The sequence below is a fragment of the Gymnodraco acuticeps genome, unplaced genomic scaffold, assembly GCF_902827175.1.
Source record: "Gymnodraco acuticeps unplaced genomic scaffold, fGymAcu1.1, whole genome shotgun sequence".
Lineage (NCBI taxonomy): Eukaryota > Metazoa > Chordata > Actinopteri > Perciformes > Bathydraconidae > Gymnodraco > Gymnodraco acuticeps.
The window spans coordinates 8,766,652-8,793,336 of NW_022990590.1; the positions used below are offsets into that span (position 1 = coordinate 8,766,652).

At 46.1% G+C, this 26,685-nt stretch overlaps 1 protein-coding gene across 5 annotated transcripts in view; it reads right to left on the reverse strand.

Annotated features, from left to right (window-relative positions):
- Positions 1 to 14,087: 14,087 nt before the first annotated feature.
- Positions 14,088 to 26,685, reverse strand: part of cnih3 (cornichon family AMPA receptor auxiliary protein 3) — a 115,502-nt gene continuing 102,904 nt past the window's right edge. For 4 of the 5 annotated variants that reach the window (XM_034228632.1, XM_034228633.1, XM_034228629.1 and 1 more), the window contains one exon: positions 14,088 to 16,134. In XM_034228632.1, the coding sequence (XP_034084523.1) occupies positions 16,104 to 16,134 (31 nt within the window). In that variant the 3' untranslated portion in view covers positions 14,088 to 16,103. The remainder of the gene's footprint in view (positions 16,135 to 26,685) is intronic. The other variant, XM_034228631.1, reaches the window with a different exon arrangement.

Here is a 26,685-nt window from a genome sequence, read left to right on the forward strand (position 1 = left end):
CGCCCCTCTCAAGCACGCTCTAATTCCCTCCCCTCTCAAGCACGCTCTAAGTGCCTCCCCTCTCTCGTGCACGCGCTAGCTGCCAGAGCATGTGAGAAAACGAGAAGCATGGTTGCAAGTGGGAGTGCAACTGCCGCTGGGCCTCGGCTTGTTGACAAAAAAGACGCCAGAAGCGACATTTGGAAGTATTTTAGCTATATCTCTGACAGTGAGGGCAAGCCTACGGACACCACGAGGCCTGTCTGTAAGACATTTATTAATTTTATTTAATACGAATTCTTGTCATTTATTTTATTTATTGTTCTCATTGTTTAAAAGTTTGTGTTATGGTTCTGGTGTGAAATAAAGCACAATAATTACATTTAAGACCGTTTCCCTTTTTTTTAAGAAAATATCGAAAAATAATCTGAATCGCAATTCTTGACTTGGTATCAAAACCAAAATGTTGGTATCGTGACAACACTAGCTACTCCTGACAGTTAAACCTGATATTTAGTAGGTCTGTTAAGTATTGAATGCTGATAATTCTGACGTAATTTGGCCGGTCAAAGTTGTTTGGGCTCGGATAAAATCACTCCGTTACTTTCGTCCCGTGTTATGTATGTTGTGTGTGGTGTCAGTATGAGAGGATGACAGCGCGTATAATTTTGATGTGGCCCAAGAGCCAATCACAATAATACCTGCGATGCAGTGAACCAATCACCTTTGAGGGGGGGGAAACCTATCGTTGATTAAACATTATCCAGTGTTTCCCCTACCATTGTCTTGGAGGGGCGCTGCGCCCCGCAAACGGAGCCCCACACCCCCCCTGAAATTCAAGGTGTTTAAAAAAAATATATATATAATTTTTTTTTTAAATATATATATATAGCACCAAATTGCAAATAATCTATAACTACTGTCACTTTTCACATTGAACATGTGCTCTTTTATTAAATAAACTAAACGCTTTCATTTTAAGTTGTGAGTTTAGTGTTTTTGACACTAAGAAACACTGATGCATTAATCAATAACAATAATCCACAGCTCCTCTCTCTGCTCCAGAGGATTTAAAAAAATATATATCCCAATGCCACAAAAATGCATCAGTGACGTGGTTGAAATCTTGTCTCCAGAAAACAAAAAACTGAAACAAGCAGTATCAGTGACTGTGTGTTTGATGTGGCTCTTTGAAGTAACATAGAAAAAATGTGGCTCTTAACCTCTGACTGGTTGGCCACCCCTGCTCCAGAGGATACAGAGGAGGAGACAGAAGAGCCAGCAGAGGAAACGGTGGAGATGAGAGTAGAAACAGGGAAAAAGCAGAGTGCTAAGAGTGGAGCAGCCACCTGTGCACTTTTAAAAGGGAGTGGACAGCAGAATGGCCATTCATCACTCTAGGCACCACCACCTCCTACTATTGGTGCTCTATATGCAGACATGAGAACAGCTGTGCCCATCAAGGAAAGGCAGATTGGGTATCAAGTCAAGTACATTTATTTATAGTGCCAAATCATAACACACGTTATCTCTATGCTTATGAAGTAGAGCAGGTTAAAGACTCTTGGCTCTTGTCACATTTTCTTAACATTTTCTTAATAGATTGTAAAGTTTAATGACCACATCTGAAAAAACAACCCGTTTCAGCTACATTACTTTACCAGATCAATGCACATTGTGTTCTTTTTAGGTTTCCTGAACTTCTCCCATACAACGGGCCTGACGAGCGTGACAAACTGAGTGAGGAGTTTTTGGACTACCAGTCCATGGACATTGCCATGCCCGAAGACCCAGCCACTTTCGACATTGAGAGCTTTTGAGGGAACATGGCATCAATGAAGAATAAGGTAAGAATTATTCTGTACCCTTTGAAATACCCATTGACTTAATCAGCTTAATTATATACAAAAATACTTGAGAGTAATTAGGCTTCCTATGTACATTTTTCAAAGGTGACCGGTATGAGCAGATGTGGGAGGCTCTCTCGTATTGCCAAGTTGGTGTTGGTACTTCCACATTCAAATGCTGATGCTGAACAAGTGTTCTCTGTGGTGGGACTGAACAAAACCAAAACCCGAAACAGTTTGGCTCTTGATGGAACTCTGTCATCCATCATGACTGTGAAGATGGCAAACCTTGAGCCACAGTGTTTCAAATGGGAGCCCCTCCCTCTGTCATCAACATCTGCCACAAACACCTACAACATGAGACATGTCATGTAAACCAAAACACACAAACAAAGACATGCACTTTATTTTTTTATAATATATATTATATATTAGGGGTGTAACGGTTCACAGAATTCACGGTTCGGTACGTACCTCGGCTTGGGAGTCACGGTTCGGTACGGGTTCGGTACAACAAGAAAAAGCAAAACAAAATCCCAAATGCATAATTACAGGTTTGTTTTGTATTTATTTTGAACAGTAGTGCAAGTTTCAGTTTAAAAATAAGAAACTCTAACATGTTGAATAATTAACTGTATTACACTGTTAAAAACAAACCACAAACAGTACCACACACACTCAGATGCCCAGATTATATAATGTCTGATGTCAAACAAAAAGGTTCAATAAGCTGTAAAACTAAAAATAATGTCTTGAAAATATTACATCATAAATAATAAGAAAGTGTTTCAAGAGCGCAAAGTCGTTGAAAAACATATGCCAAAAGCTTCCGTTATTTATTTTGGTCTCTCGGCTCTCATGTTTATTGGCTTCTTAAAAACAGCGGGGAGAAGCTGTTGAACTGCTGCTGTCTTTTGCCGGGCTCCGGTGATTGGCAAATCTGGGTGATGCCTTCTGATATGATTTAGCATGTTTGGCATGTGTTACCATTAGCATACCGCACCGCTGTCGAACAACGCCGACACACCGTCCTCGTCCGAACCACCACTCGCACTCCATCGTTATTGTAGTCCACAGGGAACCCGAAATGTTCCCACACAGCTGATTTAAAAGAAGCAGGTGGGTTCTATCTCCTGTGTGTTATCTGAAATCGCCATACTAACTTTTCTTCTTCTTGTATTATGTTCGCTTTGTTGTGTTTTCTTCTTGTTCTTCATTTGTTGTTTAAGGGCGGCTGGCAAACATCTTTTAGGCGCAATACCGCCCCCGGATTATAAATAGTGTAATGGATGACAGACCTTTTTCCCACTCGTAAAAAAAAAAGGCGTATTCGTCGTGTGACTGCATGTGCCGAACCGTGACGTCCGAACCGTGACGGGACGAATACGGATACCATTACACCCCTATTATATATATATTATTCTGGTTCTAATTTTGTTACACTTAAAAAAAAAATGCACTAAAGGAAAAGGCTGCTATGTTTTCTTTATATTGACATTCTATAAATAAATGTATTTTATTCGTCAAACTTTTTCTTGTTACAATTGTTTTCATTTCTACTTGTGCTGGTCAATTATTAACACTATATAAGCATGAGGAGGCCAATTTCTGGCAATTGCATTAATGTTTCAACCATTGTAGACGTGGTGTTAATATGTCCAAAACATCTATGTGTCATAAAAAACAGCTGTTGCTAGCAAGTGAAGAAATGAGAAGCTAAACATGACGCCGAACATTAGCCGCCTTAACTTGGTGACACGCATCTTTGTTTATAGCTGTTTTAAAAATGTTTTCTTCTGCCTCCAAAACTCATAATAGTGGTAAGAAGAAAAATAATGCTGAACAAAAATTGGAAGTATCAAATGTGTTTGCCACAGATATTATTTTCTGCTATATTCAAAAAATCCTATGAGGAAATCCCATTGCTTTTTGTCGAGGGAGCTCTTGGAATGCTAACTTCGGGTTGCTTTACAAAAATACATCATCATTGCACCACTAGAATTGACAATAACAAAACAATGAGAAACCGTTGTGGTGAATGATTACTTAAAGGTAGGGTAGGTAAGAATGGAGAAACCAGCTCGAGTGCGCTAGAATTTGAAAGTACACAACCGGAAAAAATCTGCCCCTTCCTTCAGACTTCCTTACAGAGCCCCTCCTCCAACACACACGGACGCGCACATGACCAATGAGGGCACGAGATAAGTTTGTGCACGAGATGGAAGGCTGACAGGCAGGTAGGCCATCCAGTTATTTTAGCCGGGCAGGCTCAGATGATTGGTCGTGCTTTTTACAGCACCACGGCTTCCACAGATGAAATGTTGTAATGTATTTATTGTCAAAGCATTTCATGTATTCATTGCTATCGGGATGTTAAGAGCATTCCATGGAATATAACAGAAAGTGTTTCTGAAGTGAATTACCTACCCCAGCTTTAGGTACTTTTTCTATGGAGACACCTTTACTTGAATTTACTATGCAGAATTTTTACTTTTTATGTAGTTGTAAGGTAGCAGCCTTGACAGGCCACTAGGTGTTGCTGACCGAGATTGCAAACTTACCTGACAGCCCCTAAGAGGGCTTATTGATGAGGAAGTCTACACGAGGATTTCATCTATGAAGCCCCTGCTTTTGAGTCTCAGAGAGCTTCAAGCTGAACTCAGAAACCTAGCAAAATATTCTAAAAGGTTCCAGTCACAAAACAAGGCAAAGAAAACATACGCCCAGGTGCATGTTACAACAGAGGGTACTAATGTAAGGGCAGAAAGGTCAAAGAATACCTCAGAGTGGTCAGAGTTGACAGAGATGGTCAAGAGATTGGCTGTTAACCAAGAGGAGCAGATGGCAAAGTTGTCTCGTCTGGAGTCAAGAGTTGCTGCTTCTTCCACGGTTCCTCCATCAAGGGTCCAGCCACCCCCTAGAACTGCAATCCAGAGCTCAAGTTTTGTATGCTAGCGGTGTGGGAAGCAAGGACATACAGCCCGTGTCTGCAGAGCAGTGCTCCCAGATCCCAATACGGCCTGGGCACGCCAACCACAGCCTATGACCCCTGCAGAGGAGACCATGCCTAACTCAGCTCAGCATTTAAACGCTTAGAGCCCATGATAACCGGGACAACCATGGGCGGGCAGCAAGATCACCCACAGCAAGTGAAAAAAGTGGTGGAGAAGAGGGCACCCCCTTAGTGGGCCCACGGAACGAGGGTGAGGTTGAAGTCAATGGAATGAAGTGCAAAGCTCTCATCGAATCTGGCTCTCAGGTAACCAGTATTACTCACGGATATTGGTGCAACCACCCTGCCCTTCAGAACCAAAGGCTGCAGCCTTCTAAAGTACCCATAGAGGGTGCAGCAGGTCAAAGTGTGTCCTAATATGGTGTCCTGCAAATTGACTTGAAAGTGCTGGGGAAAGAGTTCAAAACTGTGCCTGCTTTTGTTGTCCCTGTGTCTGAGTATCGCTCCTCTGTCCCTTTGCTCGTGGGAACGAATGTCATTCGGGCCTCCAGGAGTCACCTCCAAGCAACCTACGGCCAGCAGTTTCTTCACAGAGTCAATGAAGACCACCCGGAGTGGTACACCGCTCTACTGGAGATTGGCAGAACCAGCCTTGAGGCAACAGATAACAGGGTGGGCCCTGCTGTGTATACCCAGCGCAAGATTAAAATTCCCGCAGGAAAAGAGAAGGACTTGAGGTGTGAGATCAAAACGGGCCCACAGAGAAAGACTTATACTGCTCTCATTGAAAGCAACTCCTCTTTGCAGCTTCCCCAGGTCCTCATGGTTGCCAAAGTCCTGGCTGATGTAAAGAAAGGCTGCGCCCCGGTCAGAGTGATGAACCTGTCCCTACATGCTATTACTATTAAGCCACACACTCACCTGGCCAATGCATTCCTGGTGGACAATGTTGTGGAATTTTCAGACGAAAAGCTGAGTGGATGTCACAATAGTGGGAGTCAGGAGGTCTGCCTGAGTCTGGACCAGATAGTGGTAAGTTGTGAGGTGGACATAAGTGAAGCGGCAGTTGAGGATGAACACCAGCGCTCCCTCCCTAAAGATCTTGTCGAGAGGAACATAGGTGTTTTCTCCAAGCATCCCATGGACTATGGCCACACCAAAACAGTGCAGCATGACATTCCCCTGGTTGATTCCAAGCCCTTCTGGCTCCTGTATCGCAAGATTCCGCCTTCACAGTGGCAAGATATGCGGAGGTTGTTGATAGAGATGGAGGCGACAGGAGTCATCAGGCCTAGTAAGAGTCCATATGCGTGACTAAGAAAGACGGGTCATTAAGGTTGTGCATTGACTACATAAAGCTGAACTCCTACAGCACGAGAGACGCATTTCCCCTGCCTAGAATAGAAGAGGCCCTGGAGGCTCTGGGGCAAGCAAAGTACTTTTCCACACTTGACCTCACATCTGGTTACTGGCAGGTGGAGGTAGCGGAACAAGATTAGCACAAGACAGCATTCAGCACACCCATGGGGCTGTTTGAGGCCAACAGGATGCCCTTCGGACTGCAGAATGCTCCGTCCACCTTCCAGAGGCTCATGACCAGCTGTTTTGGGGATCTGAACTATACCCACCTCTTGATCTACCTTGACGACCTCATCATCTTCTCCAAAACCTTTGATGACCATCTGGAGAGGTTGCAGCTGGTGTTTGATCGGCTTCATGAACATGGCTTGAAGTTAAAGCCTTCCAAATGCCAGCTTGTGAGAAAGGAAGTGCATTACTTGGGTCACTTGGTATCGGCGGAGGGGATCAGGACAGACCCAGAGAAGATCAGCAAGGTTAGGGACTGGGTGAGGCCCACAAACAGGAAGGAAGTGTTGCAGTTCATAGGGTTTGCTGGATATTATAGGCGGTACGTTGGTGGCTACTCGAGCATCGCTGCTCCTTTATACCGCCTGACAACTGGTGACCCCAGATAGAAAATAAGAGGAAGGAAGGCAAGTTTGGGCCCTGAGCCCTTTTTGTGGACTACAGAGTGTGAAGTCCCTGAAACAAAAGTTGACGACTGCTCCAGTACTGGGTTATCCGGATTGCAGCCTACCTTTTGTGCTTCAGACCGATGCGCCAGGACAGGGGCTTGGTGCTGTCTTGGTTCAAGTCCAGGATGGAGCTGAGAGAGTCATAGCCTATGCGAGCAGAGGCTTGAGCCCGGCTGAGTCAAGGTATCTTGCACACAAACTAGAGTTTCTTGCTCTGAAGTGGGCTGTGACAGACACGTTTTACGACCATCTCTATGAGCGTCCATTCTCTGTTCAGACAGATAACTACCCCCTCAAATATGTGATGTCCTCTGTGAAGCTGGATGCTACCGGCCAGCGATGGGTGTCTCGGCTGTCTACATTCCACTTTGACATTCAGTATAGGAGGGGACAATGTAACGCAAATGCTGATGCCCTCTCCCGTATGTCAAACCAGGAGGTCCTGTATACAAACCTGTCCTCAGCGGGTGGGGATCAGTGTGAGAGTGCATGGGGAGGGCCCCCTGATGAGAACACTGCCGCAGAGAACCTTGAATCACAAGACCTTGGGCCGTGCATGTCAAGTGAGCCCTACATGGAGGTGGGGAGGGATGGTATCATGTACCGCCACATCCAGGACGGCCAAAGGGGAGTAGTGGAGCAGCTAGTATTGCCAGAGAAACTGCATACAGCAGTCAAGACTGCTCTCCATGATGATTCAGGGTATTTAGGTTTCGAGAGGACGTTGCAAATGATAAGGGAAAGATTCTACTGGCCAAGAATGTTTCAAGAAATCAAGGCTTGGTGTGAGCAGTGTGAAAGATGCTGTCTCCGGAAGACCCCTACTGCAGGCTCCAGGGCTCCCCTGCTCAGTATCCACAGCAGTGCCCCCATGGAGCTGGTGTGTGTGGACTTTCTGACTCTGGAAGAGTCCAAAGGTGGCATAGAAAATGTGCTTGTGGTTACATACCACATTTCCCGCTACGCCCAGGCCTACGCGAAAAAAGACCAAAAGGCCTCTACAGTGGCTGAAACACTGTGGAAAAACTTCTTCTGCCGGTTTCGGTTCCCTGCAAAGCTGCATGCGGACCAAGGGCGCAACATTGAAAGCACTGTTGTGAAGGAGCTGTGTAAGTGTACTGGCATCACAAAGACTCATACGACCCCTTACCACCCCCAAGGCAACAGGACCACCGAAAGGTTCAACCGGACCCTCATGAACATGCTTGGAGCTACACTTGAAACCCCGCTGGCATGAGCATCTTGACGCAATGACATATGCCTATAACTGCAAACAGCACGATTCAACGGGTTACACACCATACTACCTGATGTTTGGGAGACATCCTAGGCTCCCAGTGGACCTGATTTTTGGGCTTTCCACCGCAAGTGAGCTACGTGGATACAGTGATTATGTCCCAACTCTGTACAACAGTCTGTCATAGGCATTTGCACAGGCTAATCAAACCTCTCGGCATGCTAAGGCTCAACAGAAAAAGCACTATGACAGAAAAGCAAAGGGTCAAGTCTTCATACCGGGGGATAGACTCCTTGTCAAAGTGTGTCATGTGGAGGGAAGGCAGAAACTGGAAGACGGATGGGAGGCACGTCCATACATTGTGGTGAAGAAACAACTCAACACACCCGTATATGTGGTACGATTAGAGGACAGCGAGAGAGAGAGAGGGTGGTGCTCCGCAACCTCCTGACACAGTGTATGTTCCTTCCAGTGGAACGAGCCAGTGAAGTGATAGGAGAAGAGGTTGAATCGGATGCAACAGAGGACTGTGAGATCGATCATACAGAGGAAGTTGAGGAGAATGTGGGACCTGGGACATGATGAGCCCAAACAGATGAGCCCAAACAAATGGATAAAGTGGATGTGGATGAAGGACAAATGGATGAAGAAGATGAGGAAAGTACGACTGTGAGTGATGCCAAATCACCTGACAAGGCCAAGGCTCATAGGAGAAATTCACCAAGAAATCGGCGTGCCCCGAAGAGACAGCCATGTGAGTCACAAGTCGGAGGTGTTGCTGTTAGGCAGCAAATTGTTGTTTTTTGTCCATTGTGGGACACCATATTTCTCCTGTTGTTCTGGGCACGGCCGCCATCTTGGCTCTAATGTTTACATTCACTCCATGAAAGGTGAGCAGTGTTAATTGTGGCAAATCATTGAACACATTATAACTAGTGCTGTCAAAATTATCGCGTTAACGGCGGTAAAAATTTATTACACAGTTTAATACTGGCAACTTCTTATGGGAAATACGAAAACGTCTTTTAAAACTACAACTCCCAGTAGAGACGTGCCATAGATACAGAACATGTTGCGAAACAGAATAGCCAGCATTTGTAGTTCTGGGGAGAGGGTGGGGGAGGGGGGACGCGGTGGACCCGTTCAAATCCAGTTTTGGACAGTCTGCCATGCATGGTTCCATCCCATTTCAAGTGCTGTTCGAGGCTTGGCGTAACCCTCGGAGCACACTCTCCAATCACAGAGCTTGAGGACTATCACGGGGTTTGTCAAACAGAGCACATGGTGTAGTCCAAACGATAGCTGGGGATTCTGGGTAGTGTAGTGTTCTGCCATCCTTTACTCCGAAAACATATTTGTTTCTCCGAATCGAAGGGGAAAAATACAAAAGCATTGCACACAATTTAAACCAATCAATGTTGTGTAATTAACAAGGATAATCTGGTGTTTTTTAGTCGATGAGTAGTGCAGATATCACTGTAAAATCAATCGACAGTAAGGGGAATACTTACTTCCGGGTGTACAATTCTCCGTTATCCAATGAGAATGGACGCTCACATTGCCTTTAAGGGCAGCCGACACAAACGAATGCCGTGCTTCCATGAGCGTCCATAGAAGCATATGGACATCCCGGAAAGCTGAAAATGGACGCTAAGGCCCCCCCCCCTTGCGTTGAAAATGGACGCTAAGGCCCCCCCCCCCTTGCGTTGGAAAAAGCCGACAGGGGACTTGACATAACGTCAACATAGGCCGACCTGGGAGTGAGGATGTGTTGGCTGATACACCAAAGTAGTGATGGTTCTTATTCAGGGTATAGTATCTGCACATTTTTTAAGTACAAATGTACTGACTTTTAAGACCTTTTTAAGACCTCTAAAAGGAAAGAATAATACCAATTTTAAAAAATCAACAGTGGAAGTGGGCCCTGAAGACTTTGCCAGAGCGGATATATTGTTGTAACAGCCAAACTAGAAGTAGCGCTAGCGACCGACTCTATGGGCATTGTACTCCTTTGAGTACCAACATAGTGCTTGTATTTTTCTGATCTCATGTGCGAATCTATTGCTTTGCACCCCATTGTGCCAAGTTTGAAGATTTGCCGACAAAGTTCGCATCGCGCCTCATAGTAGCTGGACGGTTTCAGCACAATACTTGTCGGTAAACCTGTTCTCAGCACTGTGTTCCTTTTTGTCCGCGGCAGCCTTCAAATCTGAAGCTGGATAAACACGTTTTTCTTCTACCTTCAAATGTGAATCACAGCCACACAAGGCGTTCTACCGTCACCTACTAAGCAGAGGATGTGCTAGCCTACCTATTTCACATACAAAAGAAATAGGTATGGGACGTTGCAGAATATAAAATAACGTTACTGGTCAAATAAAACGTACAAATTTAACACAAAATAGACACACTCATTCATGCTGCCCCAGATCAAATGTAATACCTCCCCTCCTAAAATTCCAGACCTTTTTAGACCTTGAATATCAAAAAATAAATGTAATACTTTTAAGCATTTTAAGGATCCACAGGGACCCTGTTATAGATGTATAGTTGAATCCAGGCAGTGGTCTCCGCATCGCCTTTTTGCTGACATGCGATTATTGGTAAACATCCACGCAGAAGTTACGAGAGGAAGTTGCGGTGAAACTTGGTAATGTGGTCTATTTGCGTTCATTATTTTTTACGCTGACAGCTATAGCCAATTATGCATTATCAGTCAAATCTACCCCCACCTTATTCTTTCATTGTTTCCACATGTTGTTTTATGCATTTTTTGCTCAAGGAACATATTAGAACACAATATATGCAATAGTATGACAAGTGGGTACGTTGAAAAATGAAAACCCCATTTGATTTTAAAATACTTTATTTCATAAACAATATCTAAATTCAACTCGGTCGGTCACATACACAATAAGGATAGAAAATGCTTGAATTAGAATAAGAGAAAACAACAAGAACTGGGCATTCCTTTCTGCTCTTTGAAGGGCAGTTTACAAAGTGAGCTCATTGGGTGAAGATGATGGTGAAGATCTACAGAGTGGCCTGGTAGTTAGAAAACTGTGCTACACATGGGCGATTCAGGTTCAAGCTCCTGCCCTGCCGAGGTGTCTCTGAGCAAGACTCTGAATGTGTTCCAGCTGCGGGGATGATGATCTGTAGGTGAGTTTGTCCTCTGAGGTACTTTCATCATACAGTTATTCCTCAATATACTCAGACAGATCTCATGTATCCCCTGCTACAGTTGCTTTTATTCAAATCACAGAGAAAGACGGATCAATGCTCGTACCTTTTGGCAACTTCATCTTTACTACACATGCTGTCTTAGGGCCTGTGTCCACAGAGTGTATTTTTCTGAGCGCCTGCATCTTTTCCAAATGTTTCTATTAAGGTAGTGAGAGTTTGCCATTGCATGCAACGCCTCGTGAAAAAGCGTTTTTTCCTGATTGTCCGCCGTGTGTGCGGCCGCTACGAACGCTTCGAGTTGTAAGTGTTTCAACTGTTCAATGTCGAACTGGAAAATACTTAGCAGGTTTCCACTTTCGGTTCCCTCGTCTAGAAATCAATGTTTTTTTTTAAGTGTTTGTGGTTAGAAGTCTAATATAAGGTCTGTCGTAACACAAGCTGAAGAGATTTGTACGTTATGTTCTAAGACATGAAATATTTAAGTAAATACTCCACTCTTGAATATCCGAAGCTTCTATATGTCATAAAAAAAGCAGTTGCTAACAAGGGACTAAATAAGACTACTAAATGTCATCACGCTAAACATGATGAGCAGCCTTTAGCTTAGCGGTGGTGATGCCATGCAACAAGGAAGTAGTTTGTTTAGCCTATAGCTTTTGAGTTCTGTCGACTGTATTGTAGCGACCCTGTATAGGATGCTGAGGGTGTCACTCAGGCATCCCCCGTCTCTCTGCCAATCATAGAGCTGCACAGTGATGCTGGTTGAGGTGCGGGCCTGTGGTTGGGGGAGCAGACGGGGGAGGGCGGGAAGTTGTGACGTAGACACTGTTATATATATGGGTATGTGTAGAAGTTAGTGTTAGTGTGAGTGGAGTGTGAGGTTGAACCCACAAGCTGTTCCTGAACCTGTGATCATCTGTAAAGAAGAAGAGTTATTAAAGCCTAATAACTAGCAGCCTGTTTCCGACTCCCTTTGTGATCGTTACATTGGTGTCAGAAGTGACTTTTCGAACGGAGGACGTCTATCCTGACGGGAGTTCGTAACTGCGTCACGGAGCTAGCCGGTAAGCTAGCGGAGATGGAAAAGTTCAGCAAGATGGGAGTGAAGCAGGAAAGTAGTGATGGAGAGGAAGATGGAGCATGCGGGTGGTCGAAGGACATGAGTGGGGAGTTCAGGAGTGCACGGGAGGCGAGAGAGCGCCTGAGAGAGTCGGCGGTGAAGATGGCTAGAGACGCGGGAATGTCGCAGTCTTCAGCGCCATTTCGCGCCATTTCCAAGCTGGATGTAAACAACAATGGCGGCGCCCATCAACCAGTAGCAGCCGCCGCGTCCGTGAAAACACCCAAATACTCGGGTAAGGCAGACTGGGAGGCTTTCCATGCCCAATTTGAACTACTTGCACATGCCGGGGGTTGGTCGATAGAGACTAAAGCACTACAGCTAGCTTTGTGCCTCAAAGACGAGGCTCTTTCATGTCTGCTACTACTTAGCCTTGAGGACCGACACAGCTATGAAGCGTTAGCGGGGGCTTTGAAGAGGCGGTTTGGACAGTGTTTCCCGCCAGAGCTGCTCCGGAACAAATTGAGTAACCGCTGTAGGAAGTCTGGAGAGACGCTGCGTGCGTTGGCTAACGACGTGGAGAGCCTGACGCGGCGGGCATATGCACACATGCCACCCGGAGTGCAGAGTGAGCTGGCACGTGATCAATTAATCAGGGCTCTCCTCCCTGCGGACTTGAGGGTTGGGGTACAGCTGCAGCATCCACAGTCCTTGCAGGCGGCCTTGGAGATGGCTGTGGAGAGAGAGATTGTGTGGAGTGTAGCGGCGAGGAGCAATGGAAGGCCGGTACCACCGGCTGTGAGGAGCTGCAGAGTGGAGGAGAAGCCTGGATGGGTTACCGAAATGACTGAAAGTGTTAAAGTTTTATTAGAGGAGAAAATGAGGGAGATGGAAGCAGCTGTCAATGCAGAGAGGGAACTGCGGCAGCAACAGGAGGCTAGACTCAAAGCGGAGCTGGCCTCTCTTGAGCGAGATCTCCAGGAGAGTAAAGAGAAGGAGAGCCTTGTGGCCTCTCTGGAGAAGTGCCTCCAAGAGGGCAAAGAGAGAGAAAGGAGCCTGGTGGAGGAGGGTGCCAAGAGGGATGCGCAGTTCAAAGAGCTGCTCAGGAGCCTGGAAGCCGAGAAGGACAACCTGGAGGAGCATCTGACGAACCAGCTGTCCCAGCTCAATGGCAGCATCGCAGACTACCAGCAGGAGGCGGCGGACAACTGGGAGCACTTGGCCGAGCTGCAGCGGGAGGTGGAGCGGTTGGCGAGGGAGCGGGCCGAGTTGGAGGCTGAGGCGCAGAGCGAGAGCGACCGGGCCGCCAGGCTGGAGGAGGACATGAGGCAAGCACAGAGAGAGAGAGCAGAAGCAGAGTCTGGTAAGCAGGAGGAGCTGCTGAGGGAGAAGCAGCTGCAGAGGGACTGCATCAAGTACCAGGAGAGGATCAGCGAGATGGGTAGAGACGCTAAGGCGCTGCAGCAAGGTTACAACGAGCTCCAGAATAAGCTAGGACAATCCCAGCTGGAGACTTTGAAAACTCTAGAAGACCTGAAAAGGACAGAAGCAGAGTTGGATACCTGTAAACCTCAGCTGGATGAGTCCCAGAAGCAGGCAAGCGTAGCTATAGCGGAGAGGAGTATCATGGAGCAGAACGCCCAACACAGAGAGGCCTCGATGAAGGCAGAGGTGGAGCAGACCCTGGACTCTGTGAGGTTCAGACTCGGAGGCGAACTGAAGGAGATGGAGCTGAGACTGGACGAGGTGGACAGAAGCGGAACTATGACACCAGGACAAGAGGGCAGCATTTCCGGGCCGGGGATCTGGTCTGGGTCTACAGCCCACAACGGAAGAAAGGCCGGTGCCCAAAACTGGACAGTCAGTGGGTTGGTCCCTGCAGAGTACTGGAGAGTGTGGGGGTAGTGTTTGTGCTGAGTTTTATTTGTTCCTCGTGGGCGAGGAACTTTGTAGTGGGGGGGTAGTGTAGCGACCCTGTATAGGATGCTGAGGGTGTCACTCAGGCATCCCCCGTCTCTCTGCCAATCATAGAGCTGCACAGTGATGCTGGTTGAGGTGCGGGCCTGTGGTTGGGGGAGCAGACGGGGGAGGGCGGGAAGTTGTGACGTAGACACTGTTATATATATGGGTATGTGTTGAAGTTAGTGTTAGTGGAGTGTGAGGTTGAACCCACAAGCTGTTCCTGAACCTGTGATCATCTGTAAAGAAGAAGAGTTATTAAAGCCTAATAACTAGCAGCCTGTTTCCGACTCCCTTTGTGATCGTTACAGTATTTATGCTTCAAAAATCTCAAAGTGGTGTTATAATGTGGAAATTATCCTGGTGAACAAAAAAATATTATAAACGTGTGTTGGCCACAATATTTACTACTTGCATTATACCCAAATAAAATGGGGATATCCAATTGGTTTTTCTCAAGGGAGCACATGCAATGCTAACTTCCAGGTGCTAACAGAAAAACATCCTCACTGCACCACTTTATGGAGAAAACAATATGAAACACATATTTATAAGCACTTACAGATAATAAAATACAACTGGGCGATGCTAGTCGTGCTACGTTGTCAAGATATCGTTGCCACAGAAGAACGCTAAGAACCTTTTTTATTTTTAAAACGCAGGGAGGAGGCTCTGCCAGAAAAAAGGTGTGTGGACACAGGCCCTTATCATGGTGTGGTTATATTAGAATATCATATTTCATTTAAGGTAGATAAAGGAGGAAAACCATCAGTATCTCACAAATAGATAATAAATGTATTTCAATACTGAAAGATAAACATGTTGGTCCATGGTGTAAATCGAGCTAAAAAAGATTCACATTTTCTCCCCATATTCAAACAGGGCTGGATAATTATTTACATATTGGAAGACCTTCACCTGTGTGGCTAGACTAACATAATGTATCTCTATTATATATTTATGTATATATATATAGCCAAATATTGCAAATATTGTGCAAGACTATTTTTGCAAAGAATATGTGCTCCTCTACTATCAAAAAATTGGACAGGTGTTAGCTTTTAAGTTTTAGAAATGTTTTCCCACAATAGAACAACACTAGGATGACACTAAGAAGGCATTTGCTGTATAGGATACCTTTTGCTTCTATTAGAAATGCCTTTAGTTAAATAATACACCAAAATGCACACATCACAAAAGCCATTCACGTAATGTTAGAAATAAAAACCCACAGGCCATGGACAGTGTGTGCCATTCAGTGGAAAATATCGTCTGCTCGGGTGTTTCCAACCAAAGCGTTCTGCTTTATGTACAGTGTTATCTGTCCATGCAGTCGTCCATGTGTCCCTAGTTTCTGACTCACCAGTGAAGCTACGGTTGGCGAGGCGTCGAGAGGGGATGACTGGGGGGGGGTGAGCCGTGCTGGGCCGGACAGTGCTTCACCATGCTGTGCCTGAGACAAACTGTGCAAACGCTACTGTGCTCTTTATCCTCTGGGGTTACCAGCGCTGCAACTTTACAGTATGTACGGTACCACTTCAGAGGAGGCTGTGGATGTGTGTTTGGTTCAAATGTTGGCCAGGCAGTGATTTACTTGGGTCTAGCTACGACCGGTCTAACTGTAAACAAGACTTCAGTTTTTATTTACAGACAAGCATGAAACCTTCCTTCTTAAGGGGACAAAGCAGAGAAAAAGCTTCGCCCCCATTGAGTTCATTGTTTGGCTTTGCAGCAAAAAACATTTTTCTATCTTCTATTTTCTGTCTTTCGATTGTAGACCGAAACAGTGGTGGTCTGTATTTCCAGAGGCGTTTTCCCATCTCTCCAGTTGCTGATAAATCAGTTGTTATGTTGAGGTAACCAAGGAGTAGATCATACTGAAACACAAGAAGAAGAACAAACAGGAAATGCCAAGTCAATAAAACGCCCAAGCAGACAGAAGGGGACAAAGTGGTAATTAACAATTAAAATCATATCACAACCTAAATTAAGATTAAAACACCTTGACTACGTGTGGTGTGTTGAGAGAGAAGAGTGTGAGTGTGAAGTGTTGAGTGTGAGTGTGTAGTGACGGAGAGAGGAGAGAGAGAGATGACGGAGAGAAGAGAGAGAGAGAGAGGAGAAGAGAGAGAGAGAAGAGAGAGAGAGAGGGAGAGAGGAGAGAGAGAGGAAGCGAGGAGAGAGACGGAGAGAGAGAGAGAGGACGAGAGAGGAGGAGAGAGAGAGAGAGAGAGAGTGTGTGTAAACTTTTATATTTGATTTTCCTTTAAAGCTTTTCTGTCATGATCTGCATTTTCAGAGTAATGCGTCATCTAGATCAGGGGGCTTGCTGTGTTTGTTTGGGTTAAGTTTTAAGGAGTACTAATGAAACAATAACATCCGATGGAAGAAGTAATCAGATTTTAAACTTACGTAAATGTAGCAGTACTAAATTGGAAAAATACAAAGTAAAAGCCCTGCATTCAACATCTTACTTAAGTAAAAGTACAAAAGGACTAGTACTACTCAACCCCCCATTTCAGAATCTTATATTAAATGACTGAATGACTATTAATGCATTAACGTGTCGATCACAGCTGATAAAGGTATTTTAATGACATGATATACTGCTGCTCCATACCTCAGCCTATAATTGAATGCCAATGTTTATTTAAAAAGGACATTTTATGTTCCTATATAAAAAACGAACAAGGAAGACCCTGAAAGACTGTCACTGTGGAAAATGTGACACTGAATGCAAAGAAAAAGCTGATGAACCTTATGTAATGCAATGAGCATGTGCAAAGCAAGCTGTGAAGCACACATTGCTGCAAAGGGACAAATATATAATTGTTTTACCAGCCATTGACAGAGATGAGCTTAGTTCCTAATGAGGTCAATATAATACTGTTGTTTTTGTATTACTAATAACACAGACTGTGAAGTTAACCTGAAAAAGAGATTGATTGCAGGATTGCATGAAACAATTACCAACAGCCTAAAGCACAGATTGGGGATCCAACACTTGTGTCATTGAGCTGAGACTTGACAAGAACAGATCAGCGCTTCACTGACAGTAACTGATGATTCCAAACATTTGTATTCATCCCTGAGGACTTTCCGCGCTCTTAACACCTCTGATAATCTCTGCTGCTGAGGAGCCTGAAAATGTATTCTGTTGACTCACAAGTATTCATGGGTAGAGAGGACGAGGGGAGAGGGTATATGAGAGGGGAGGGAGAGAGAGATCAAGAGTGAACGGCTCCTCAGAGACCTGACCTCCTCCGAGAACTGGCTTCATCATTAGTAGATGGACTTGTAGCTCTTTAAATTACAGCTCTTTTACTTCCGCAGCCTAATTAGACATTAACTAAACATAATGTATGCTAAGATATTAACTTGTATATGAGATCCTGCATAAAAGAGGAAAACTGACACTTAAGGGGAAAAATAAAGCTGTTTAATTTGCTAAATATTCCTGAGTATTTGTTTTCGCTTTTGCACATACCGTACATTTTTATATTAGTAATAGCTATAACGTTCTTCAGAAAAATATGTCACATTTGCATTTTCTTCCGTACACCAAAGGCTAAAAGAAGAAAAATAAAATCCATTTTGCATATATCTTCCATTCCATACAATTGTTGTTGAACAGTAAGCTAATTTGAAAGTTTGATAATACCATTTGACTTAATTTCAGATATTCTGATAACAATTTACTCAAAACAATACTACTGGTTAAAGCATGTTTCTGTATTGCTTAATGCTGCTCTGGATGGCTAATGTCTAAGACATTTGATTATATACATTATTTTCCCTTTTCTATGGCATCACATTACTTCGCATGGCTACATACTGTATACTCAGTAGTTGATATCATTATTGTATTCCATCAGTGTAATAATAATAATAATAAATTATATTTCTATAGCGCTTTTCTTGAACCCAAAGACGCTTTAGATTTGGGAGGGAGGGTAGACAATGAAAACAAAAACAAAACAAACAAACAAACAAACAAAACAGAAAAGCAGTCAGGAGGAAGTTGGTTGAGAGGGGGGGGGGGGGGGGGGGTTATGGATATACAGAGTTGAAGAGGTGAGTTTTGAGGCGGGACTGGAACAGGGTGAGGGACTCAGACTCACGGAGGTCTTGGGGGAGTGAGTTCCAGAGCTTCGGGGCTGCCACAGAGAAGGCTCTGTCCCCGAAGCTCGGGAGTTTGGCCTTGGGGATGGAAAGCAAAAAGTGTATATATGCTTTCTGTACTTACATCATTTGTGCACTATCTTTAGAATGCTGCAATGAGCTAAATCCTCTTGATAGAATGCTAACATGCTAACACTGATACTGATAGCCAACCCAGTCTCACGGCGTTTCGTGTTATATTCACGACATTTATTATATTGATTCGTGTTCACCAACACGATTTTCCCCTTTTTTTCATGTCACACAGAACGATTTTAAAAGCAATGTATTTATATTGGTAGTATGTTTCGTAAAAACATGTTCTTACTCAATATCAAGCCACGATTATTGTTTTTTATTTTAAATCGTATAATGTCGGACTTTTTTTGCCGGCCTTGAGGAAAATAAATGGGGCTCAGAGCCTCAGAATACTGAAATCTGTACATTTTTAAATCTTTTTTTCCTTCTAATTTGTTATTCTTTTCTAAATAACACACTGTTATTTACTCAACAATAACACACAATTATCCTTGTTTTTATTTGTTTGTTTAATTCTATAATCTCTGGCTTTTTTGGCGTCCGTCAGGAACCATGTCATGCTTTTCCGGTTATTACCCGTCCCCTTGTGTGTTATGAAGGTTTTTATGCATGTAAACGGTCTGCAGAGTCAAAAACCCTCAAAGTACACCCTGTAGCGAGTAGAACTCTAATACAGAAAAGACCTGTCTGTGCTGCCCCAGAACGCCTCGTTGGAGATTTCTCATTTTCCATTGTTTACTTCCTGGGTACTGCAGTGGCGAACCGTCAGGGCCTTCAAGGTATTCAGAGAATACCCTGGAACACTCCGATAAAACAAACAAAAATTCGATTTAATTATATAAATAAAATGTAATACAATGTAGGCTATATAAAATGAATAAATTAGAATCGTATCTGTGTTGTTGATCTGTAATATTACAGTGTTACGTTGATTTGTTTGTCCTTCTCGGACCATGCACTACGCATTTGAGTGGTTTTGTGTTAGAAAAGAAAGCAACCAATCAGATCTTGTTCTGGGTCTCTGGGTAGAATATCCTTCAACCAAGGTATTCTACATCCTTGATAGAATGCCCTGGCCGTTGCACTGAATGAGAGCGTATGTGTGGACTGACAGTTTGATCAACCAATCATATATTGATTTGTAGCAAATGGGCGTATTCTTTCAGAGTTTCCCTCGGTTCCAGGGTATTCTAGAAGGCCCGCTAGTTAACTGGCTCGAGACAGAGGATCTATGCGACGAAGCAATTCATGCCGTTTTATTGTTTTTAACGTTGAAATGACAAGTGCAACAGGTGAAGATGAAGTTGTTGCGGAATTGTTGTGAGTACCCTTTTCAAGACGATAATTCAGTGAAAAGACGGACATTATAATGCCGGGGGGGGGTGGCGGCGGCGGGGGGTGTGAGTGTCTACAGAAGGTCCAGTTGTGATAGACACGGTTCACCACTGGGGTACTGTGATGTGTGGATACCCAGAGGCCACACCCTCTGCCAGCATTTCAGGTAGGTAGGGCACTGAAGAACGATGCTGTTCCTACTTTGTTTGGACCAGCGGGAGATTCGGATACACAACCTGTAAGTATTCATTGTTGTTTGTGTATTTATGATGTTTAAAACAAACAAGGTATCTACCACGACTGTTTACATGGGTAAACGTTTTTCGGGCTGCTAAGCCATTGACACAGTGCTAACTGCTAAGTTGCTAGCGTTTCCATATATCAACTCCAATGTCAGCAGATGGCCTTACATGTATCTCATAGCAGGAGAATGTCTGCATTCACACACAAAATACTCATAGACAGTATACTCCGGGTGATTTACCGTACGGTCAGTCGCGAAACTTAATTACATTATAGTTGGCCTTCCTAGCGTGTATGCTACCGAGCTAAAAAAGAAGGCTACCAAGAGCTAGACATGAGTTTGCTAGGGAAAACATTGTTTTTATGCCAGCTACAATGAATGACAGAATGTGGCAGACTACCCGTATAAGATTGCAATTGTAAACATGTTATTGCTAGCCTATTATGAACGACTAGCTGTTGTTCATAGTAGGGATGGGAACGATTAATCGAATATTCGAAATTATTCAGGTATTCAAATAATTATTCATGCATTCGAATATGAGTTATGAATATTTGTATTATTTTTTTTTTTTTTATTTTTTTGAGAGGGATACCTAAGTTGATTACATATTATCAAATTGAATAATTCAATGTGTATATATATACGACAGTGCCATAGCTAAATGTGTTAGTTGACGTCTAAAGGTGTGTTTTGCTCCGCTCACCGGTCCCTCACAGCGGGCAGAGCTGCAGGTGCTGATCTCTCTCTCTCTCGCGTCCGGTTATACTTCACTCGTGTTTATGTCCAAATCCATCAGATCTAGCTAGTTCTAGCCAATGATATGGCTGCTGCCCCTCCCTACACGCAGATCACGCAGAATCAAACCTCATCTTAGGCCCAAATGTGGCGCTCCGCAGCCGTTGCGAGGTTCCGGTGTTGCCGTTTAACTGGTTACACCGGGGAACTTGTTACGTTACGTTAACGTTAGGAATGGGGCGTGTACTTTGAGGAGCCATTATCGAATAACCAGGAAATACACATTTCGATCGCTTCTTTTGTTGTTTACATTTATCTTTTGGTATATTTGGCTCCATAGGAACACTTTGATGCACATTCAGTACCAGTGTGTGAGGTTGTGGTTGCTATGCCGATATCCGGACGCGTACACCGAGGACTACAAAATGACAATGAGGTGACTGGGGATGTCTGTTCAAAACATTGCAAACGTGAATAAATCATTTCAAATAGTATTTGTCTCCGACTTTCATTTACATCGTTGTTAATGTGATGTTTAGTAGCTTTGATAGCTGTCCATACCTCCAGACAGCCTAAAAGTAAGACACAAGTTGGTTACTCACAGCCCGAATGCAGCATCGAGATCCGTGGCCAGCTGTGATCCTCTCCGATTAACTTGTGACAGGACTTCATTCTGTAGCTATTCTTCAGCGAGCAAGGTTTTTATTAAATACCTCCATCCCTCTCATCACAACAAGACTCTACACTGTGCAGAAAAAAAACTACCTGGAGAAAGAATATACAAAAATGGAAAGCCAGCTAATATTGATGCAATCCAGATTGCATATAATGCATGTCAAGTTGATCAACAGATTGTATTATTCTCCAATGCAATAACAGTACTGAAATGAAGGCTATAAGGGCATTAATGGGAGCCCTTTTTTAAAGTAACTAAAACGTCACTTTTCATAGTAACGCATTACTTTTTGGTGTAAGTAATCAGTAAAGTAACTGAGTTACTTTTGAAATGAAGTAACTAGTAATGGTAACTAGTTACTGGTTTTCAGTAACTAGCACAACATTGGTCACCACACAAGCCCCTCCAGAATTCATGTGTAAACAAAATCCGTATGGCGGGGAGGAACAATCCACCTGCCCCCACGAGACCTGCGCACCGGAGTCGGTACAGCGAGCCAGCACCACCGGCCGGTCCACGTCCAAGTGAGCAGCCTTCACCCGGTCAACCGAGACGTGCTCAGCCTTACCGCCCATGTCGACCACCAGGTGTTTTTCACCGTGTTCCAAAACCCGGAAAGGTCCATCGTAAGGGGGCTGCAGGGGGCCTCTGTGTGCGTCATGACGAATGAAGACGTGCCCAGCCGAGCGTAGCTCCGCGGGAACTTGAGACCCTGGCGCACCGTGCTGAGTAGTCGGGACTGGAGCGAAAGCCTCCGCCGCGTCACGCAGAAAAACTCGCTGGGCCGCGGCAGACCAGGGAGCTGATGCATTTGGGAGGAAATCCCCCGGAACTCTCAGCGGCTGACCGTAGACCATCTCCGCTGTAGAACACTGCATATCTCCCTTAGGTGCGGTCCTCAGGCCCAGCATCACCCAGGGCAGCTTGTCGACCCAGTTGCCGGCCTGGAGGGCCGCCGGCCTGGAGGGCCGCCGGCCTGGAGCGATGGAAGCGCTCGCAGAGGCCGTTAGCCTGAGGGTGGTAAGCGGTAGTCCTGTGCAGCTTAACCACCAAACCGCCTGCCACAGCGTTCCAGAGCTCGGACGTGAACTGAGAGCCCCTGTCTGAGGAAATGTCTGACGGGGTGCCAAAACGACACACCCACGTTGCAATGAAGGCCCGGGCAACGTCTGCGGCTGATGTCGAAACGAGCGGAACCGCCTCCGGCCAACGGGTCGTTCTGTCCACCATGGTGAGGAGGTAGGAAAACCCCTGAGAGGAAGGCAACGGACCAACCAGGTCAATGTTGACGTGATCAAACCTCCTCTCAGGCACCAGGAAAGGCTCCAACGGGGCCTTCGTGTGGCGGTGCACCTTAGCGCGTTGACAATTCACGCACTCCCTGGCCCAAGTCCTCACGTCCCTTTTCAGTCCTTGCCAACCGAACTTCGCCTCTACCAAACGTACCGAAGGTTTAACGCCGGGTGTGACAGGCCGTGCACAGCCTCGAACACAGGAGGCCTCCAGCTGGCAGGGACGATAGGCCGCGCCAGGCCCGTAGAGACGTCACACAGGAGAGTAATGCCCGCGTCGCCGAACACCACGTCCTCCAAGCGCAGCCCCGCGCTCTCCACCTTCAGAGCCTGGACAACGGGATCTGTGACCTGGTCCGCCGCCATGCGATTATAGTCCAGGCCCAACTGGACGGCACCGATGACGAACCTGGAGAGGCAATCAGCAACCAGGTTCGACTTGCCAGCCACGTGCTTAATGTCCGTAGTGAACTCCGATATGTAGGTCAGCTGCCGCTGCTGACGTGCCGACCAAGGCTCCGCCACTTTTGACATGGCGAAGGTGAGCGGCTTGTGGTCGACAAACGCCGTAAATTCACGGCCTTCCAGCATGAAACGGAAGTGCTGCACGGCCAAATAAAGTCAGAGGAGCTCCCGGTCAAAGGCGCCGTATTTGCGTTCTCTAGGCGTCAGCTGGCGGCTGAAAAAGGTGAGCGGCTGCCAAGCACCCTCCACCCACTGCTCGTGCACTGTGCCGACCGCGTAGTCCCACGCGTCCGTGGTGATGGAGATGGGAGCCGTAGATGATGGGTGTGCCAGCAAAGCCGCCTGAGCCAACGCGGTCTTGACCTCAGCAAAAGCGCTGTCCGCCTCTGCTGTCCAGTCGTTCTCCTGGACGGGGGTCTTGCCTTTCAACGCTTCATACAGCGGCCGCATGATGTGTGCGGCCCAGGCGATGAAACGGTGGTAGAAAGTCACCATCCCCAGAAACTCACGGAGCGACCGGGCTGTGAGCGGGCGAGGAAAAGCCGCAACAGCCTCCACCTTCACTGGCAGAGGTGTCGCACCGCCCTTGGTGACGCGGTGCCCCAGGAAATCGATGTCCGACACCCCGAACTGGCACTTTGCAGGATTGATGATTAATCAGTGTTCGTTGAGCCGTGTGAAAAGGGCTCGGAGGTGGGACAGGTGCTCCTGCACTGAAGCTATGTCGTCGAATCCATCAGGCGCTGAAACGTCTGAGCGGCATTCTTGAGTCCAAAAGGCATCTGCAGGAACTCAAAAAGTCCAAAAGGCGTTCTTGGGAATGTCCAGGGTGTGCATGGGCACCTGGTGGTATCCACGCAGGGATACCACCTACACGAGGGAAGAAAACGTTAAGGCATCAACCAAACGCCTATTCTTAACGTCCACTAAGAGTCCATGAGCACACAAAAAATCCGCTCCGAGGAGGGGAAAAGAAATGTCCGCTGTCATGAAATCCCAGCTGAAACGCTGTCCTCCGATGCACAGACACATAGGCCTCACGCCGTACGTGCGAATGGGACCGCCGTTATCCGTTGTCAATCGCGGTCCGTGCCCCCCACGGGCGACGTCTTCACTCGACGCTGGAACTACGCTCCATTGATCGCCCGTGTCACACAGAAACAGGCTCCCCGAAATGCTGTCGCTGACGAAGAGGAGCCTGCACGTGCCGCCGACGCTCAGAGCCACTACTGAGCGCCGGCCCCTCCGTTTCCCGGGGGTTTGTAGCTGCACGGAGCACTGCATCTCTTCGCCCTTGTCCCGAAACGTGCGTGGTAAACGCACTCTCCGGCGTCTCCACGCCACAGCCGTGTCCGGCCTCTGCCACGCTTTCTTGACTGCAGGTGGGCCGCTGAGCGTTGCGGCTAACGTCTCTGCACCGGGCTGTTGTGTAGCCAGGAAAAAACGATCCGCTTCCTCAGCCAAGGCATGGGGCTCCGTGACAGACGTGTTGGCCAGCGCCGTCTGGACCCGGGGAGGCAAGTGACGCAGGAACATTTCCGTGAATAAAATCCGGGGATCTTCCCCCCCTAGCAGATTTAGCATTTTCTCCATTAGCTGAGATGGCTTTCTGTCTCCTAGGCCTTGAATGTCAAGTAACTGGCGAGCCCTTTCCTTAGCAGATAAGCTAAATGTCTTAAGGAGAAGGGCCTTAATCGCCTCATATTTGCCACGGTGTGGGGGGTCTGTGATAAATCCCACGAACCTGGACGACGCAGAGCTGCCCAGCGCTACTACCACATGGTAGTATTTCAGGTCCCCATCACGGACCTGTCGGAGGCGAAGTGCGCCTCCACATGTGCGAACCATGCCTCCGCGGCGTGCTCCCAGAATTCCGGCAGCTTTACGAACACATCGCGTTCAGCCATGCTCGTTAATTTTCCGGAAACTTTCTCGGAAAAGTCAAGGTCACCAGTGTAGTGCCAGGAAAAGGGAGGCGGTGTATTAAGAACAGAGTGCCAATCTTTATTAGCCATTAATAACAGAGAGGTTATCACATGAACTGCTCTGCTTGATGAGCTAGCAGGAATGGAAGCTAACGCTACAGGTGTTCCCACTAAAGGGTCCGTGTGGCAACACAATACGAGAGGTGAATTATGTCCAATAACGTGTCACCACACAGTGCGGTATAATGAGACAACAGGCTACAGATGCGGACATATACACACACATATTTATATAAATCAGGGCTCGACATTAAGGGCTGCCCGATGGCCCGGGGCCATCTAGTATTTAGCTCGGGCAATGAAGCCTCACCTGCTGGTTGCCCGACCGGGCAATCTATTATGCCAGTATCATGCAGCTCACGGATCCAGTAATGAGTGACCCGACAGTAAAACTAAACATATCTATAACTAGTTTAGGTAGTTTGAGAAGTAATTAAAATAGCTACGTGTGATATTCTATAGGGATGCACGATAATTATCGGCCCGATAATTATCGGTCCGATATTAGGAATTATGACGTCATCCCGATAAACCCGATACCAGTATTAATAGCCCCGATAATATACAATATATTTTTTGGGTAAAAAAAAAGAAAAAAATACTGCAGTGTGGGTGGATTGGAATGAGGGGCGCTTGTTTTTCACTCGGCTCCTCCCGTTTTGCCAGTACTGTGGTATTAGTGGTTTAGGAAGAGGGGAGTTTTTCACAAATCCAGCGCTCCCTAACTCGTGAAGCCAGGACAGTAAACAAACATGTCGTCGGTGGTATGGGCGTTGGAGCTATGTGCAACTCAAGGCATATGCTCGAACCGGAGCTGCCTGGACGCTGCAATCATGTTGCGCACTATCCGTGCTGAGTGTGCTGACTTTTCGTACAATGTCCCACTGTCTGGCTTTCTGCATAAAGTCAAGTGCTCGGCGCAGTTGTGGCGAAATGTCGCTCCTCTGTTTTCATTTAAACAGCTCCGTATATCCGTTAGCGCAGCTAGCTAGCACCAGATGCTAACAACAACAATGCACGTAAGGTCTCTCTCTCGCTCGCTCGGGCCACACATACACACACCCTCCCGGTCCTCCAGATGGCCAGTCGGTGCCTGCCGGTGAGCGTGGAAGTGTGGTCTGCCACAAGTGGGCGACAGGAGCGGGGCTGTCAGCATCAGCTTGTAGATGGTATGTTAAACTCGATGCGCTCTGAAACTACGGGGCGGCCGAGGAAAAAAAATACACATGCGTTAATCGCGTTAAAATAATTAGTGGCGTACATTTTTTTTTGTTATCGGTCTTGAGAAGCAGGAAGTTATCGGTATCGGTATCGGTTTCAAAAAACCAATATCGTGCATCCCTAATATTCTAACCTGAAGTGTGTGTTTTGTCCGCTCACCGCTGCAGGTGATTATGCAGAGCTGCGTGTCGACTCGTCAGCAGCAGCTGATCTCTCTCTCCCGTCAGATTAGACTTCACTCGCATTTATGTCCATATCGATCAGATCCAGCT